This window comes from Scophthalmus maximus, chromosome 2 (genome assembly GCF_022379125.1).
Source record: "Scophthalmus maximus strain ysfricsl-2021 chromosome 2, ASM2237912v1, whole genome shotgun sequence".
Classification (NCBI taxonomy): Eukaryota; Metazoa; Chordata; class Actinopteri; order Pleuronectiformes; family Scophthalmidae; genus Scophthalmus; species Scophthalmus maximus.
In genome coordinates this window covers 22418755-22432825 of record NC_061516.1, presented here as the reverse complement: position 1 = coordinate 22432825, position 14071 = coordinate 22418755, and the positions used below count along the sequence as shown (strand labels likewise).

Genomic DNA, 14071 nt, shown 5'->3' with positions numbered 1-14071 from the left:
CATCGAGAGGACTTCCCCTTTTCCCGGGTCGCACGGTGAAACGCGGCTACAACGCGAGCGAGGTTTATCCCGGGAGCTTGTGGACAAACCGTAGGCTGTATGGGGACAAACATTTCGGTCGCTTTAATGTTAAAGTCGGTTGTGATGTCGTGACACGGGAGAGCTAACGGCTGCCGAGCCTAACGGCGCGGAGGAGCGGTGGTGCGGTCGCCGGGTTTTGCCGGAGGCCGTAGTAACAGGGCGGGGCGGGAATCCGGGAGGGGCGGATCTTAACGAGAACACGACTCGCCTTGTTTTGTGTGTGTGTGGGGGTGTGTGTGTGCGTGTGTGTGTGTGTGTGTGTGTATTCCCGTGCTCGCATCGCCATCTTGTTGCAATCCTATTTTTTTTATTTTTTTTTTTACGTATGCGAGGATCTACTTTTCCGTTCGGCCGGATTAGAAAATCGCCCGTGTTGCTCTCCGCAGGAACACAAGCGGAGGGGGGGGCGGGGGGGGGACGACCAGCTCGGGCCCGCGGGTGTGAACCGTGCACACACGACACTTTCCCACCCCTCCTCTCGGTCTTCTTTCCTCTCCCTCTGTCCCGGGCCGCCGGGTCGCCCTGTCGTGAGGGGGGTTACGCGCAATGAGCATCGAAACACTTTTGGAGGCGGCCAGATACCTGGAATGGCAAGCCCAGCAACAACAGATCGCACGTGGTAAGTTTGAACGGGAGACTGGTGCATCGGCGGCGGGACCGGACATGACACCGATACACCAACGTGTGTGTGTGTGTGTGTGTGTGCGCGCGCTCGAAATCCGTAACTGCCTTCTGAGCGACCGTATCCCGTTACTACCATCGGCTGGCGTTTTCTCAAGCGACCCGCGTACGAGGAACGGAAGCGTTTGTAGCTTTTTTTGTTGTTGCTCCGTGGGTCCAGAGAGAAGCGGGACTCGGGTCACGAGTGCAACACGAACGGCAACTCCCGAGTGTATCGTTGCACACACTCGTCTTCTGAAGGCGGAAACGGCCAGAGTCGTTTTTCCGAAGTACTTTGCGCGCTCTGTGTGTGTGTGTGTGTGCGTGTGCGTGTGTTTGTGTCAGTAACCCGTGGTGTGTACGTGTGTTGTATCTTGGTCGTGAAGTGACTTCTATTTTGCAAACTGCATTTTCACCGGAGCGTATTTTTTGTGTTTTTATATATTATTTTTCTTTTCCGTATAGAGTCTGTTATAGAAAAGACTCAATAAGCCTCCTCCTCCTCCTCTCGATCGATTCGCCCCAGTTTTCCTTTTTCTTTCCTTTTCGCTCTTCTCTCTGTCCGTCGAGCAGCGCCAGGGCGGTGCCGAGCACAGAGCCTTGCTCTTTACATAATACCGTGACATCGCTCAGATATCTTATGACACACACACACACACACTGGGGCGGGCACTCACGCGCTCGTCCCCCCCGTCCCCACTTGTATGTATGTGTGTGTGTGTGTGTGTGTGAGTGCGCGCGCGCGAGAGAATATAATAACAATATTTCTCATTGATTGTTTGTGACTTTCCTGTTTGAAAGCGACGGACTGTCAATGAGACATAATTACCGGTGAATAGGTGAAAGGGGGGGGGGGGCTGCTTTTTGTGTTTCTCCCCTCTGATGACGTGTCAGACAAATGAACAGCCTCCCCCCTCCCCCCGCATACTTACCCTACCGCGTGCTAGGATACGCCCACAGTGACCACGTGCACACTGCAGCCGCCCCCCCCCCCCCCTCTCTTAGATACACACCTACGCGCACACAGACACATACACACGAACTCCTCGTCCTCGCCCTTCCCATTCAGTCTGACAGTGGCGGGTCAGGGAGGGAGGGGGGGGGGGGGAAGTAGGGCAAACTTCCCTGCTCACTCCCTCACCCCCACCCAGGCCCAGCCTCTCACAATGCAGAAGTTATGTAATTTACGTCTGCGTTCATTTGACTGTGTTAGTGTGTGTGTGTGTGTGTGTCTGATATTAGCAAACGGGTGACAAAAATTAAAAGTGTGTCCATTGTGCCGACTGCATTTTTGCTCATAGATGTTCCTAAATGACCCCGGTGCCTTCCTGAAACTACCGGGATCTGTAGGGAATTATAGCACTTCGTTTTTTACCCTATTTACTGTCACTTCAAAAAATGGCAGAGCAATCAATTACAATTGATTGATCTATAATGAAATATATAATGGATAAAATACACTTCTGGACTGTGTACCTTTCATTGCTGAAACTAATGATACATTTTTTGATCTTCTGTAAAATGACAAAAGTTGGTGAAATATGTCCACTGTCTATCAGGCGCCAAGGTGACTCCTAAACCGACCCTAAACATCCAGTTGGCTTTCATACTAATATTCATACTAATCATTTACGACTTCTTAAAACGAGGGAGACGTGGGTCTGTGTTCCACTGCTCAGGAGGAGAGACGCGTGAATGACTGAGGAATAACACTAACTCTGTGGTAGCGTTATGAACGGAGTCTAAATTATCTGTCGTCGGATCCCACAAAATGAAAAATAACGTGCAGAGAAATAGCTTTGTCGTGTTCCATGGCCTTTGCGTCATCACGGGGGTTTGTATTGTCATGTAAAGAAGAAGGAGTGTGACTCGACGTGCAGCCAAGCACGCTGGCATGTGCGGCGTCTGTTTTGTTGTGTGGTGTGCTGTGATGGCGGGGCTGTGATGTTGGCGTCGTGCAGGTTGGAGGAATCCCTGGGATCGTCTGTGTCTGATGTTGCTGTTTCCATGGTAACCCAGGGCTTTCCACATTTGCCGTTGAGTCCGCCTTGCGCGGTGTGCAGTAACTACTCACTCATATCGTCAAGTGTCTTTTTCTGCATTCTCAACGTGGGCACGGCGTGGGAACATTCCTGTCCATATTCGGGTTTTTTGGCTTGCTTTGAAATGCAACAGCTCTTCATTTATATGCTGGCACAGTGCTGACTCTGGTCGACCCAGCGGAGTGGCTCTTAGACAACGGTCCACTGCTGTTGGTCAGATGGCCCTGACATAACCCACGGGTAGGAGCGCGCTCACTGCTGGACTGGTCCAATCACAGGGCAGACGAGGGGGGGATGGAAGGGGGGGGTCCTCTCCAGTCAAGAAACAGATGCAGACTCAATTTCTGTTCCCCCTTACCCACTGTCTGATCCCTCCGATGACATCATGCTTTTGTGTGTGCCTGTGTGGCGATCTTCACGATACAAATACAATCGCATCCACGTCGACAAAGTCAAATCTCAACAATGAAACGGACGAGATTCCCTACGGCGATTGGTTGTCATGGATTTTTACAACAATGGATGATTTTAAAACTCATCAAATCATTCTCTACTTTCAGTAAAGTGGCGTGTGTCATCATATATTGTACGTTAGAGCTTGAAAAGAAGCTTTAGCCACTGGAAATTTTAAATTATTAGGAAAAATAGTAATATAAATCTACTTTGTTCGTGTTACACCTTGCATGAGAAATGCAGCTGTGTGTGCTTCATGATATAGAAATTATATGCACCTAGTGCGTCACATGGAAGTGGAGAGGAACAAGAAAAACAGGGATAGTGTGCCATAAATATTTTAATAAAATATGGTAAATAAAACTTAATAGCAATACAAATAAAGATGCAAAAAGAATACATAGAATACATGACCAAGGATTGAAAATAAAAACCCACTTGAATAATGTTACAATAAAAGTAATTTTGAGAAAAAAAAATCAATTACACTAAAACCATTTAAAAGCCATGCAGCAGTGCATTGGTGCAAATTGCAAAATCGAATAATTTAATTTGTGAGTTTGTTTTTGGGTCACGTTGTACAATCAGCCGAGTCTCCTGTTGCTCTTCTCGTACATTCACCGCTTATCCTCTGACCTGCTCTGGTGTCATCCATTATTTTCCCTTCGTTCAACCGTGTCTCTTTTTTCTTACAGAGGAGGAACAGCGCAAAGAGAAGGAGCTCGTCAACAGGGAGGCGGAGTTGAGGCGCGTGGAACTCGTGACCGTGTCGTCTCAGCCAGTCAGAGCCAACCACGTCGCCTGGTGCGATGACGCTCACCGTCAACAGCCGCACCACCCTCCCGCCCCTCCGCCCCCTTCTCTCCCACCGCCTCAAGTCCCCTTTGCTGTCATCCCAATGGTCCCAGTTGTCACCGCGTCACCGTCGGTACCGGCCCTTCCACTTACAACGCCAATTGCCGCCGCGGCGATGTCACTCAACAGCTCGCCGACAGTCAAGAGTGCCTCCTCCCCGCCGCAGCAGCAGCAGCAGCAGCAGCAGCAGCAGCAGCAGCAGCAGCAGCAGCAGCAGCAGCAGCAGGCGGCCTCTCGTCGCCTGTTATGCGCCCCCCAGATTAAAGTGGAGATGGGTCAGCATCTGATAAGTGCAAAGCCCATCCAATCACAGCCTCAGGTTCAGATCCAGTACCCAACCTCCATCTGCACTAATGGTCCCGGCTCGCAACATACACTGGTTCCCCATCAAGCTCCACCCACATCGCAGCCGCGGCCGAATGGAGTGACAATGGAAGACATGAGGGGGATGGATGGGAAGAGGAGACCAGGAGGGTGAGTGTGTGAGTGTGTGTGAGTGTGTGTGAGTGTGTGTGAGTGTGTGTGAGTGTGTGTGTGTGTGTGTGTGTGTGTGTGTGTGTGTGTGTGTGTGTGTGTGTGTGAGAGTTCACGGTTGTATTTGATCGTTTGTTCTTGTGTTTCCAGAGCGGGAACCAGAGAGGTTCATAATAAACTGGAGAAGAACAGGTGAGTCATAATAATCTCAACTTTGTTGCACTTGGTTTGTTAAAAAAGGGGGTTTCATAAGCTCAAAGCTCATGGCATTTCCTTTATCTATAGTGCAACATGAAATCCCTGTCTTGGTTGCAAAATCTGAGTTTTAAGTTATTTTTTAAATGATGTTAACTAGGTAAGTTTCTGCCTTTGCTACATATCCGATGTTTGCATTAACAAGTGTGTACTTGAAACGTCGAGTTCAGGATCAAACTTCATTCCTTTTCTTGCCAACAGCTGTCTCCAGAGGCGGAGAGCAGCGTCGACATTAACTCTCTTTCTGCTCATATTTCTATCACTTCACAGAGAAAACTTTACACACGCACACGCACACACAAACACCTATTAACCTCTCAAGCAAATGATCGACTTACTAATACATGGTGAACATTGTCCGAGGCACTTACGCGAAATGGCCACCAAATCAAAAGTGTGATTCCTTTTTCGTTTCTGATTCTTGGCCCTGCAGACGAGCACACCTCAAAGAGTGTTTCGAGACGCTGAAGAAGAACGTTCCAAACGTCGACGAGAAGAAAACCTCCAACCTCAGTGTGCTCCGCAGCGCTTTGCGTTACATACAGGTAAGGAGGTGGTTTCAATACGTTCCTCACAGCCTTTCCAGTTAACTTTTACAGCCTTCATGTATGTGGTCCAACACAAGTCATCTGGATTCCACTCGCTTCTCCAGCTCTGCGAACAGCACAGGCATCGATGTAAAAGATGTTCTTTTTCTTTTTTCATTTTTGCGTTGTTTAGTCTCTTGCGACCATGGCGACCGTGAATCAGCCCATAGGATGGTGGTGAATAGTCGACACAATATGTTTTGTTTTTTTTAAATAATACACGGTGTAGACTTTTGTCGAGAACATTAGTTTGTGTTTTTGGTATCCCAGTGAGATTTGTATCCAGCAGAACTGATGTGTAACTCCATCCTGAGTCATGTGCTGCCACACAAGAAGAAAGTGCTTCTCCGGAGAACTAAAAGACAGAGGCGTAACAGGTTTGTGGGGGGAAAGACTTTGTGGAAAGGCACATTGTGTAGACAGCTAACATTGTATATGGGGGGAAATGGAGCTGAGGGTGACGCGGCTACGTTTTTGTTTGGAAACCACATCACTGCTGCTACGTTTGCACCTGCCGTCGGCACGACTCAGGAGTTGTTGAGCAGCTAAAACAGAGGAGTATTGAAACACTGCCGGCCCTGATATAGTATGAAATATCCGGGGCTACGTTGTAGTATGAAGGACTAGTAGTACGCAAAGACTTAGACGCTTGGAGATTCACTTCCTGGTTGGTTCTTATCCGTCACGGCTCAACTCGGATGCTAAGCGTTGCTCACACTTACTGTGAGTAACAGTTCCACCTCGCCGTCGGCCCAAGAAAAGAAATCACTGCTCTTGCAATTCTCCATTGCTGTCTTTCCATTATTAATATTTTCTGTAACCAAGCAACCGGCTGCAGAGTGGACAACCTGCATGCTGTTTACACAGGCACGCATTTGCCCAGTGTACGTGACCGGTCAAGTTTTCATGTGTGTTAGTAAAGACTTAATTCTGAATAAGGAGCTAAAACACTTGTCTGGACAGAGATCGCTTTATTTATTTTTTTATTGTTTTTGATGAAAACGTAGAGTTGCGGAAGAGTTCCCAGGCTACAAAAGTAGATGAGGGAAGAGTTCTGCACTGTGGCAGAAATGAATTGCAGCCTGGAGGTAGATGCTGTGTTTTTGTTTCATATTTTTTGTGGAGTAGAAGGGAACTCCTTGACGTTGTGCTGATCATCGTTCTTGAAACCTTCGCCCTCATAAAAGTGCAAGATGAATTGACGCAATTCATGCATAATTTGAATCCCACATCAGCGTAGCTCATCTCTCAGTCATACACTCACACATTTTTGGAAGGGATCCGAGCTCGTCATCGTCTGCGACAGTGGTAAATCTGGATTCAGTCCACACTCTGTGCTGTAAAAATACACAGAGACCAAATCGACTTGTCCCGCGTTATGAATTAATTTCCGCAGAGCTCCACTTTAAATGGACAATTATGACTCTCACCAGCCTGGCAACATTGGGACAGCCCATAATAACACTGCTCTACACAGACAGATATCAATAACTTCAGAAGCAATGAAGTTGAAAAAATATGCTTTTCTGCCTCTTACAGACAGAAAGGTCGTAATGATTTAACTACTGATTGGTTCTGTCTTTTTGTTTGCAGGATTACTCAAAAAGCGTTTTGTCAAACTTTGGTCTTGGCTCTTGGATTTCATTCTGGAAGGATTTTATTTTGAAGGATTCTTCACCATTGTGAGATGAGGGCAGAGCTTGACATTTTGAGTCACATCTTAACGAATACTTAACATTTAAAACAAAAATATATGCGTAGGTCAGATGGAGAGATGAAAATGCAAATTTTGGATATTGGATATAGGTGGTGGGTTGCTCAGCCTTGGCGGAGGTCTGCGCTCTCTGGAGTGCACTTGTTTTATGTATTTCAAGAAAATAAAAAATGAATTCCCATAGATCAGAACCCACACGATCCCTAAAAAAATGGATGAGCTCCTGCAGTACCTATCACCAAAATATGTCATCTCAGCTTTTGTTTAGTTTATTTTTTTATGATATTAATGTCAGTTTTGGGATTATTATTTACAGTTCATAGAGAGACTAGACAGAAAGAAAGATGTAAGCAAATTAAAACGTGATAGATTTGATATTGGATTATTTAAACGCAATTGAACCCCATCCCTAAACACTGGTAATGTAACTGTCCCTTCAAAAAGAATACCTCATGCTGTGAGCGCATGCTTTATCGAGTTCTTAAATATATTTTTAGTAAAAAAATACTGTTTTAATTTTTTGGGGGCAGTACGACAATCAAAAGGTTTTATGATAGACGAGAGACTCGCCGCCGCCACCTCCCCTCCCTTCCTTCTCTTCTGCTCCCTCTCCTCATGTAAACCTCAGTCCCTCTCCCTGGGCCATGTGAGGTCTGAGCACATGGCTAGTGCAAGCCTGATGACGTCACCGCAGCTCAACCGCTCTGATTGGCTCTGCATCTGTAGACTGCAGGGAGAGGGAGAGGGAGAGGGAGAGAGGGGCAGCGACAGACGGAGCAGGACGGAACCACGTCCGTGGTTATGAGGGGGGGGGGGCGGTTCCACCTCTGCCTGTCTCGCCCTTCCTCTTCTCTTCACCTCGGTACACCCTCTGTCCTGTGTCGCCTGGTTGCTTCACGCCTTCAGAACACTCGGTAACCATAGCAACAGGCGGCAGGTTGGCCAGAACGCCGTAGTCGGTCTGTTCCTTGGCGTTTGTCTGCACAGGAGAGTGCGTGTGTGATGTAAAGAGGAAGCCAATCAAATCCTGGTAATCTGGGTGATACATTTTTCCGTGGTCGTGTACGGTGGTGTGCAGCTGTGAAATGTCGTCTTCACTCCGGTTGCAGATCAGTTGGGTACTCGGGTGCATATGTGATCAACGCTCAAGAGTCACTTTTCACCCTTTTCATCAGGAAGTACGTGATGTGAGAGGAAGGATAAAGGAGACATAGATGAGGTGGAGGAGGAAGGGTGAAAGCGGGGGAAGGGTGTCCAAGGAGAGATGGATGGGGGTGTAGGAGGAGAGGAAGAGGAGGAGGGGGAAGAGGAGGAGGGGTTTTGAGTGGTCGGAAGCACCCTTCTGGCAAATGTCCAGTAACATCACCCCTAAAATATAATCACCCCAATTCTTCCTTCGCCCATTATGTATTTATTCATTTTTTATTTTATGAATTATTTTATTAACCCGCACAGATGAGGTTGCCAAGGGAACGGCTATGGGCGGCAGCTGTTTCCTTGGTGATGTGCTGCGGGACTAATGGTGTCTGGGTTCTCATGGGAAGACCTTGAAATGATGTTCGTGGATGATACGCACGCGCGACATACAGAGACACAGCTCCAGTTCCCCTGTGGCCGGCAACACGTCGACTGTCTGACTGGATGTGTGTCAGTAGTGTCACGCTCCGATAAATGAATATGGAGCAGGAAATATAATAAGTCATGAAGTAACAGACATGAATGACAGAAATGTTTATTTAACACTGGAGCATGTGTTCACACCTGGAAGTCCGAGACCAAGGTTCATTTTACATGTTTTATTCGGTTAGCTTTGGCTTAACGTTGCAATTGAGGCAGCCCTCTGAACAATGCTGTCCTGTTGCCATCACCTTTGTGGGCTGCGTCTGCCTGTGCGTGACATTTATTGGTTTGTAGACGGGCGCGTCTCTGATGTCGGCGTGTTGTCAATTGGGCGGGGAGCAGTCTTTCCGTTTGAAAAGAGAAAATGAATGAACCGGTTCACCGACTTCAGGCGTAGTTCGCCAAAAGAACAAGAACATCCGAGACGAAGTGTCAACCCTGCGAGAATTGCAATTCAATATTTCGTCTCCCCCCTCCCCCCCATGTGGCACTGCGGCTCATTTTTCTCTCCCACTTATTTTTCTTCTTTTACCGTCTGAGAGTCTGTGCTATTAAAAAAAGAGCTGTCACACTTTAAAGGAACCGAACCGAGGTTTGGTTTGATCTGGAACGAGACCACTCAATTTTGGTCCGTTGGTCCGGACCGTGGTCCGACGAAACCTTTCACACCTGCTATTTTGCTACAAACTGAACTGAACAGTCAGAAGCTCCGGACCAAGCTAGGTGGGTGTGGAAGCGCCCTCAGGGTGAAGTGATTCTCCAAATCCTTGATTCGATTATTACCTCCCATTTTTTAAAAGCCAAACTGTTTCCACAGGTCCCTGCAATTGGAAGACATTACAATAAGTGTCAATGTGTAATATTTACAAAATGTACAGCTTGCCCGCCCTTACTTTTTCATAATCTGCTGTTGTTTCCAAAATCTTCCCCTTCTTCACTTGAGACCTAGAAAAACGGTCCCTACAATTACTAGAAAAGGGTGTCGGGTGAGAGGGTCAGGGTCATTGAGCTGTTATGGAAGAGTTTGAAAGGATCCGGATTGTTGTTTGTTGCAAAGCTCTGAATTTGGAAACGGGAGCACCGAGGAAACTGGGCCTGCGTGTGAGGCCGTCACGTGTCTGTGGAGTAAACGGCTTTGTTCAGTGGACTGAGCGGCAGCGGCGGCGTGTAGTCGGATCATGTGTCCGTCCACATATACGCTCACTTCCCGTCCTCTTTGTTACATTTCCATCTTTATTTTCTCTCACGGTTTTGCACGAGTAGGCCAAGAAACACTTTTTTTTCTGCCTGGTCTTTGTCTCTTTTTTTGCAGAATATCAGAAAGTCATCTGGATTTTTTGTTCTTTTAGTTTAAGTGAAATTAAATGAACCATCTGCTAACAGCAAAAAAACCCTTTTGGTTTCTGGTCTCTGTTTACCACCATTATAATCCTTTAGCCCCTTCCTTTCCCACCTCTCCATCCTCTGACCCCCCACCATCTCCCTCATAACTCCCCAGTAATCTGTGTTAATGTTCTTAGTCTGTAGCACTGTTGGTGTTCATGTGTCAGCTGACCCACAGGAACTGGGTCACAGAGTTGGCGGGGTGAGGCTGGAAGAGCAGTGCTCTCTCTCTCTCTCTCCGGTCTAAATAACTCCTTTAAGTTTTTCTTTCCTTCTGAGTCTCCTGCTGTGTTTCTCTTCCTCCTTTAGTAAACCTGCAAACACGGGTGTCTCTCTGTGCCTCTGCAGACGACCTACGCTAGGAATTAATACTTTGATTCAGTCCTGTCTGACTGCAAATCCCGTGACATTAGATTTGTTGGGATGATGATGAATTAGTGTGACTGTTGGAAACAGAAGGCAGCAGGACGTCCACTCCCACTCTGACCCTGTTCCCCTCGAGGAGAAAAAAAGGAACTAGCAGTATCCAGGAAGTGGGAGGAGGAGCTGTGCATGACGCAGCGTGAACATGCTTGAATTTGCGCGCATGCCTTCCTGCTCGTGTATGAATCTGGGCTGGCGTCGAGAACATTGTGTTTCTGGATTGTGCAAGGGAGGGAGCAACGCAGGAGCACGGCCAAGACTCCACAGAGGAAGAAAATTGCTCTTAATTCCTTTTTCCTTTTTCACTGCCAGTTGCTTGAATTGCAGATAATTAAAACTAACCCGAGCTTCGCAGTTTGTGCATAAGGTTTTATTCTCCGACAGTGGCCTGCGTCTTTGTTTACAAGACCCACTACAAGGCCCTTATTTCTGTTTTAAGTGTATTTTATTTCCCTGTTGTTTCCCTGTTTTGTGATCTGCTCCCATTTGCTCTGTCGGCTGCAGCTGTTAATACAAACTCAACACTTCCTCCATCTGTTTCATATCTATAGTTTCCCAGATGTGTTGAGCTTTTTTATCACAGAGGGTAAAGAGGACATCCTTCAGAATGAATGAAGTGAACGAGGACAGTATTTTATCATAATAAGAGAATCTCAGATCAAACGAGGTTGACTATGGAACGACCGTTTTGTAACAATGACAATAATGCAGCGACCAACATGATGATGAATTTGCTTTATAATGTGAACCGGCGTAATAGATATTTTTTGAGAATTTACAGTCTATGTGTCAACTGCGTATCACTCACTTTTTCCCCAGTTGTGAGAAGTGTTTCACAGTGTACTCTTCACACGCACTAGCGATCCTCATCTATTCTGCTGTCTGTGTCTCACCTGGAAGAACCTGAAGCGCAAGGAAAAGGAGTACGAGCACGAGATGGAGCGTCTGGCCAGGGAGAAGATCGCCACGCAGCAGCGGCTGGCCGAACTAAAGAACGACCTGGGCCAGCGCATGGACGCCGTGGAGATCGACCGAGTCCTGCGACTGACCATCCAGCCCGAGGACGACCAGGCCTCCACGTCCACCGCCTCCGGTACGGTGATGGGACGCATGGTGTCGCAGGCATATGATATATTTAACATTTTATTTGCACAGGAGAGTGAGCAGTCGTCTAAAAACGTTATTTGAATTACCGTTAACTCTAGTGTCTGTCTCTCAGTGGATTTTTATATTGACATAAAGATTCATGCCTGCACAGGGAACTTTGTTTATTGCATCATGTCATGATGACTGACAGTTTTTTTTTCCTCTCTGATCTGCAGAAGGAGAAGACAACTTTGAGCAGGACATGGACGACAATGTTCCCGCTCCTCCTGCTCCCACATCCATAACCAAACCGGCACCTCCCATCTTACAGGCCCAGACACTCCTCGCCCCTCACCTGTCAATCCAGCACGCCGCCCTGCCTCTCTCGGGAGTCCTGACCTCGCCGGCCCACCCTGGTCCCCCTCCCCCTCAAGCCATCGCTCCGGCCCCGGGTCCGCCACCAGTTCATCCCATCCAGCCCTCGGCTATGCAGGTCCAGCCCACTGTCATAGCGCACGCTGCCGTCTCCCACCCTTCGGTCATCCAAGCCGTCAATCACGCGCTGCCGGCCAATCACAAGCACTTGACACACATCGCCCCGTCACCCGGCCCCAATTCCTCCACCCCTCAGCCGATAACCGCCGCTCAAGCCGGCGCCGCCACTCACCAGCAGATAGCCGCACAGCCCATCGGACACATCACCGTCCACCCGGTGGCTCACCTGGGAGGCCCGCTGCAATCCCACCTCCCGACTCTTTACTCCCAGGGCATGTCCGTCTCGCAGCCCACCATGGTGGGCCACATCACTCACACCTTCGCCCATCACACCTTGCCGCACGTCCAGGCGAATCCTCAAGCTAACACTAACGGAGCCCAGGTGAACAGCGCAGGCGTGATGGGCCAGGGGAGCTCGTCGCTAGGGAAACCCACAGCGGTGCTTGCCCCCCACCCCCAGCTGGTTGGACAGGCTGCCGTCCTCAACCCTGTCACCATGGTTACAGTCCCAACCTTCCCCGTCAGCACACTCAAACTGGCCTGAAAGAGTGGGGGGAAAAAAGGATGGGCAGACTGAAGGAGAGAAAGATTCTGAACTTCTGGAGGGGGTTTCGCACTCCGATCAATAATCAATAGCAGAGAATCTCTGACAGACACATGAAAATTTACAGGGGTGAAAAACCGAAAAAAAACATCAGCTGTTTTTTCTGGACACACTTGTGACAAATATCTCCATGGATATTTTGGTCGCAGCTCTGTTAGTTTATGAACAATAACATTGAAGCAGAGTCCGTGGGTCCGGCCATTGTTTATGAAAATAAGACTGTGACATTTTGTCTCCGCTGCAAAGACAGGAAATCTGTTTTACCTTCCTTCCTTGTCCTCTTCTCTCCTTCCTTCCTCTACAACCAGAAGCACTAACATAATAAGCTCAGTTCACACTCAGGCATCAAGGATTTACCTTAAAACTATTCACTCACCTGTCGAGGGGAGAGAGAGAGAGAGAGAGAGAGAGAGAGAGAGAGAGAGAGAGAGAGAGAGAGAGAGAGAGAGAGAGAGAGAGAGAGAGAGAGAGAGAGAGAGAGAGAGAGAGAGAGAGAGAGAGAGAGAGAGAGAGAGAGAGAGAGAGAGAGAGAGAGAGAGAGAGAGAGAGATTTGTCGTTAGGCTGTTGTCATGGTGATGTGACCGTTTTGTATGCGTCGACACTTGATGACCCAGCTACTCATTGTGAGTTCTTATCTAATGAAAGTTTCTCATTTACATTGATTCCAGTTTTCTCCTCGTCCCTTCGATCTTAGTACGGAACTCGCATCGTGAGGTTTGGTCGTCTCCCATCTTCCTCGGCATCAAAGTTCCTCGACATTTCACCAAACACCCTGAAAAATAGTTTACGAGACGAAAAGAAAAAACCCAAGAACAAGTGGTGGTCATGTATTCTGAAATTTGGGAATTTTCAGTAAGAGAAGAAAGAAAAAGACAGGACAACCTCAACATCATCTTTGCGTGTGATTTCTCTCCTGCTGTCGACCTCTGGTGACGATGTGAGCGGAGGTGTTTTTTTATCCGCGACCTCTCGACGCTGAAAACACACGGAAGCATCTGTCGTTGGTCACATCGTGCGGACGAGGAGTCACGTCGGCAGACAACTTGACCTTCGCATCTTTCCTTGTAGGGAAAACAACCGAACTACAGAGTCATCAGATCAGGATTAGAAAGTCAGGATTGTAAAAATCGGCAAAAGGGGACTTTTTCTCTCCCCATATTTTCTTAACAGTTTGAAAAGAAGTAAATGAATGCAGCCAGTGAAATGTAAAATGATGCACTAACTCTCCCACAGTGAAGAGCTTGTTGAGAATTAAATCGTCAGCTATTTTCTAAGGGCTTTTGAAAGAATGGTAACGTCAAAGGCTCTTGAAGATATTTGTTACTGTCCGATTGATGT

At 47.7% G+C, this 14071-nt stretch overlaps 1 protein-coding gene across 2 annotated transcripts; it reads left to right on the top strand.

The window, feature by feature from the left end:
• The first annotated feature begins 287 nt into the window (after window positions 1-287).
• mntb (MAX network transcriptional repressor b) lies at window positions 288-13589 on the top strand. 2 transcript variants are annotated; one of them, XM_035625578.2, is made up of 6 exons: window positions 288-700; window positions 3932-4565; window positions 4716-4757; window positions 5245-5365; window positions 11448-11640; window positions 11870-13589. In XM_035625578.2, the coding sequence occupies exons 1-6, from the start codon at window positions 628-630 to the stop codon at window positions 12670-12672; spliced, it is 1866 nt and encodes a 621-aa protein (XP_035481471.2). In that variant the 5' UTR covers window positions 288-627; the 3' UTR covers window positions 12673-13589. The 2 variants fall into 2 exon arrangements, with proteins under 2 accessions (XP_035481471.2, XP_035481472.2); XM_035625579.2 differs by having other exon boundaries at window positions 290-700; window positions 5254-5365.
• Window positions 13590-14071: the final 482 nt, after the last annotated feature.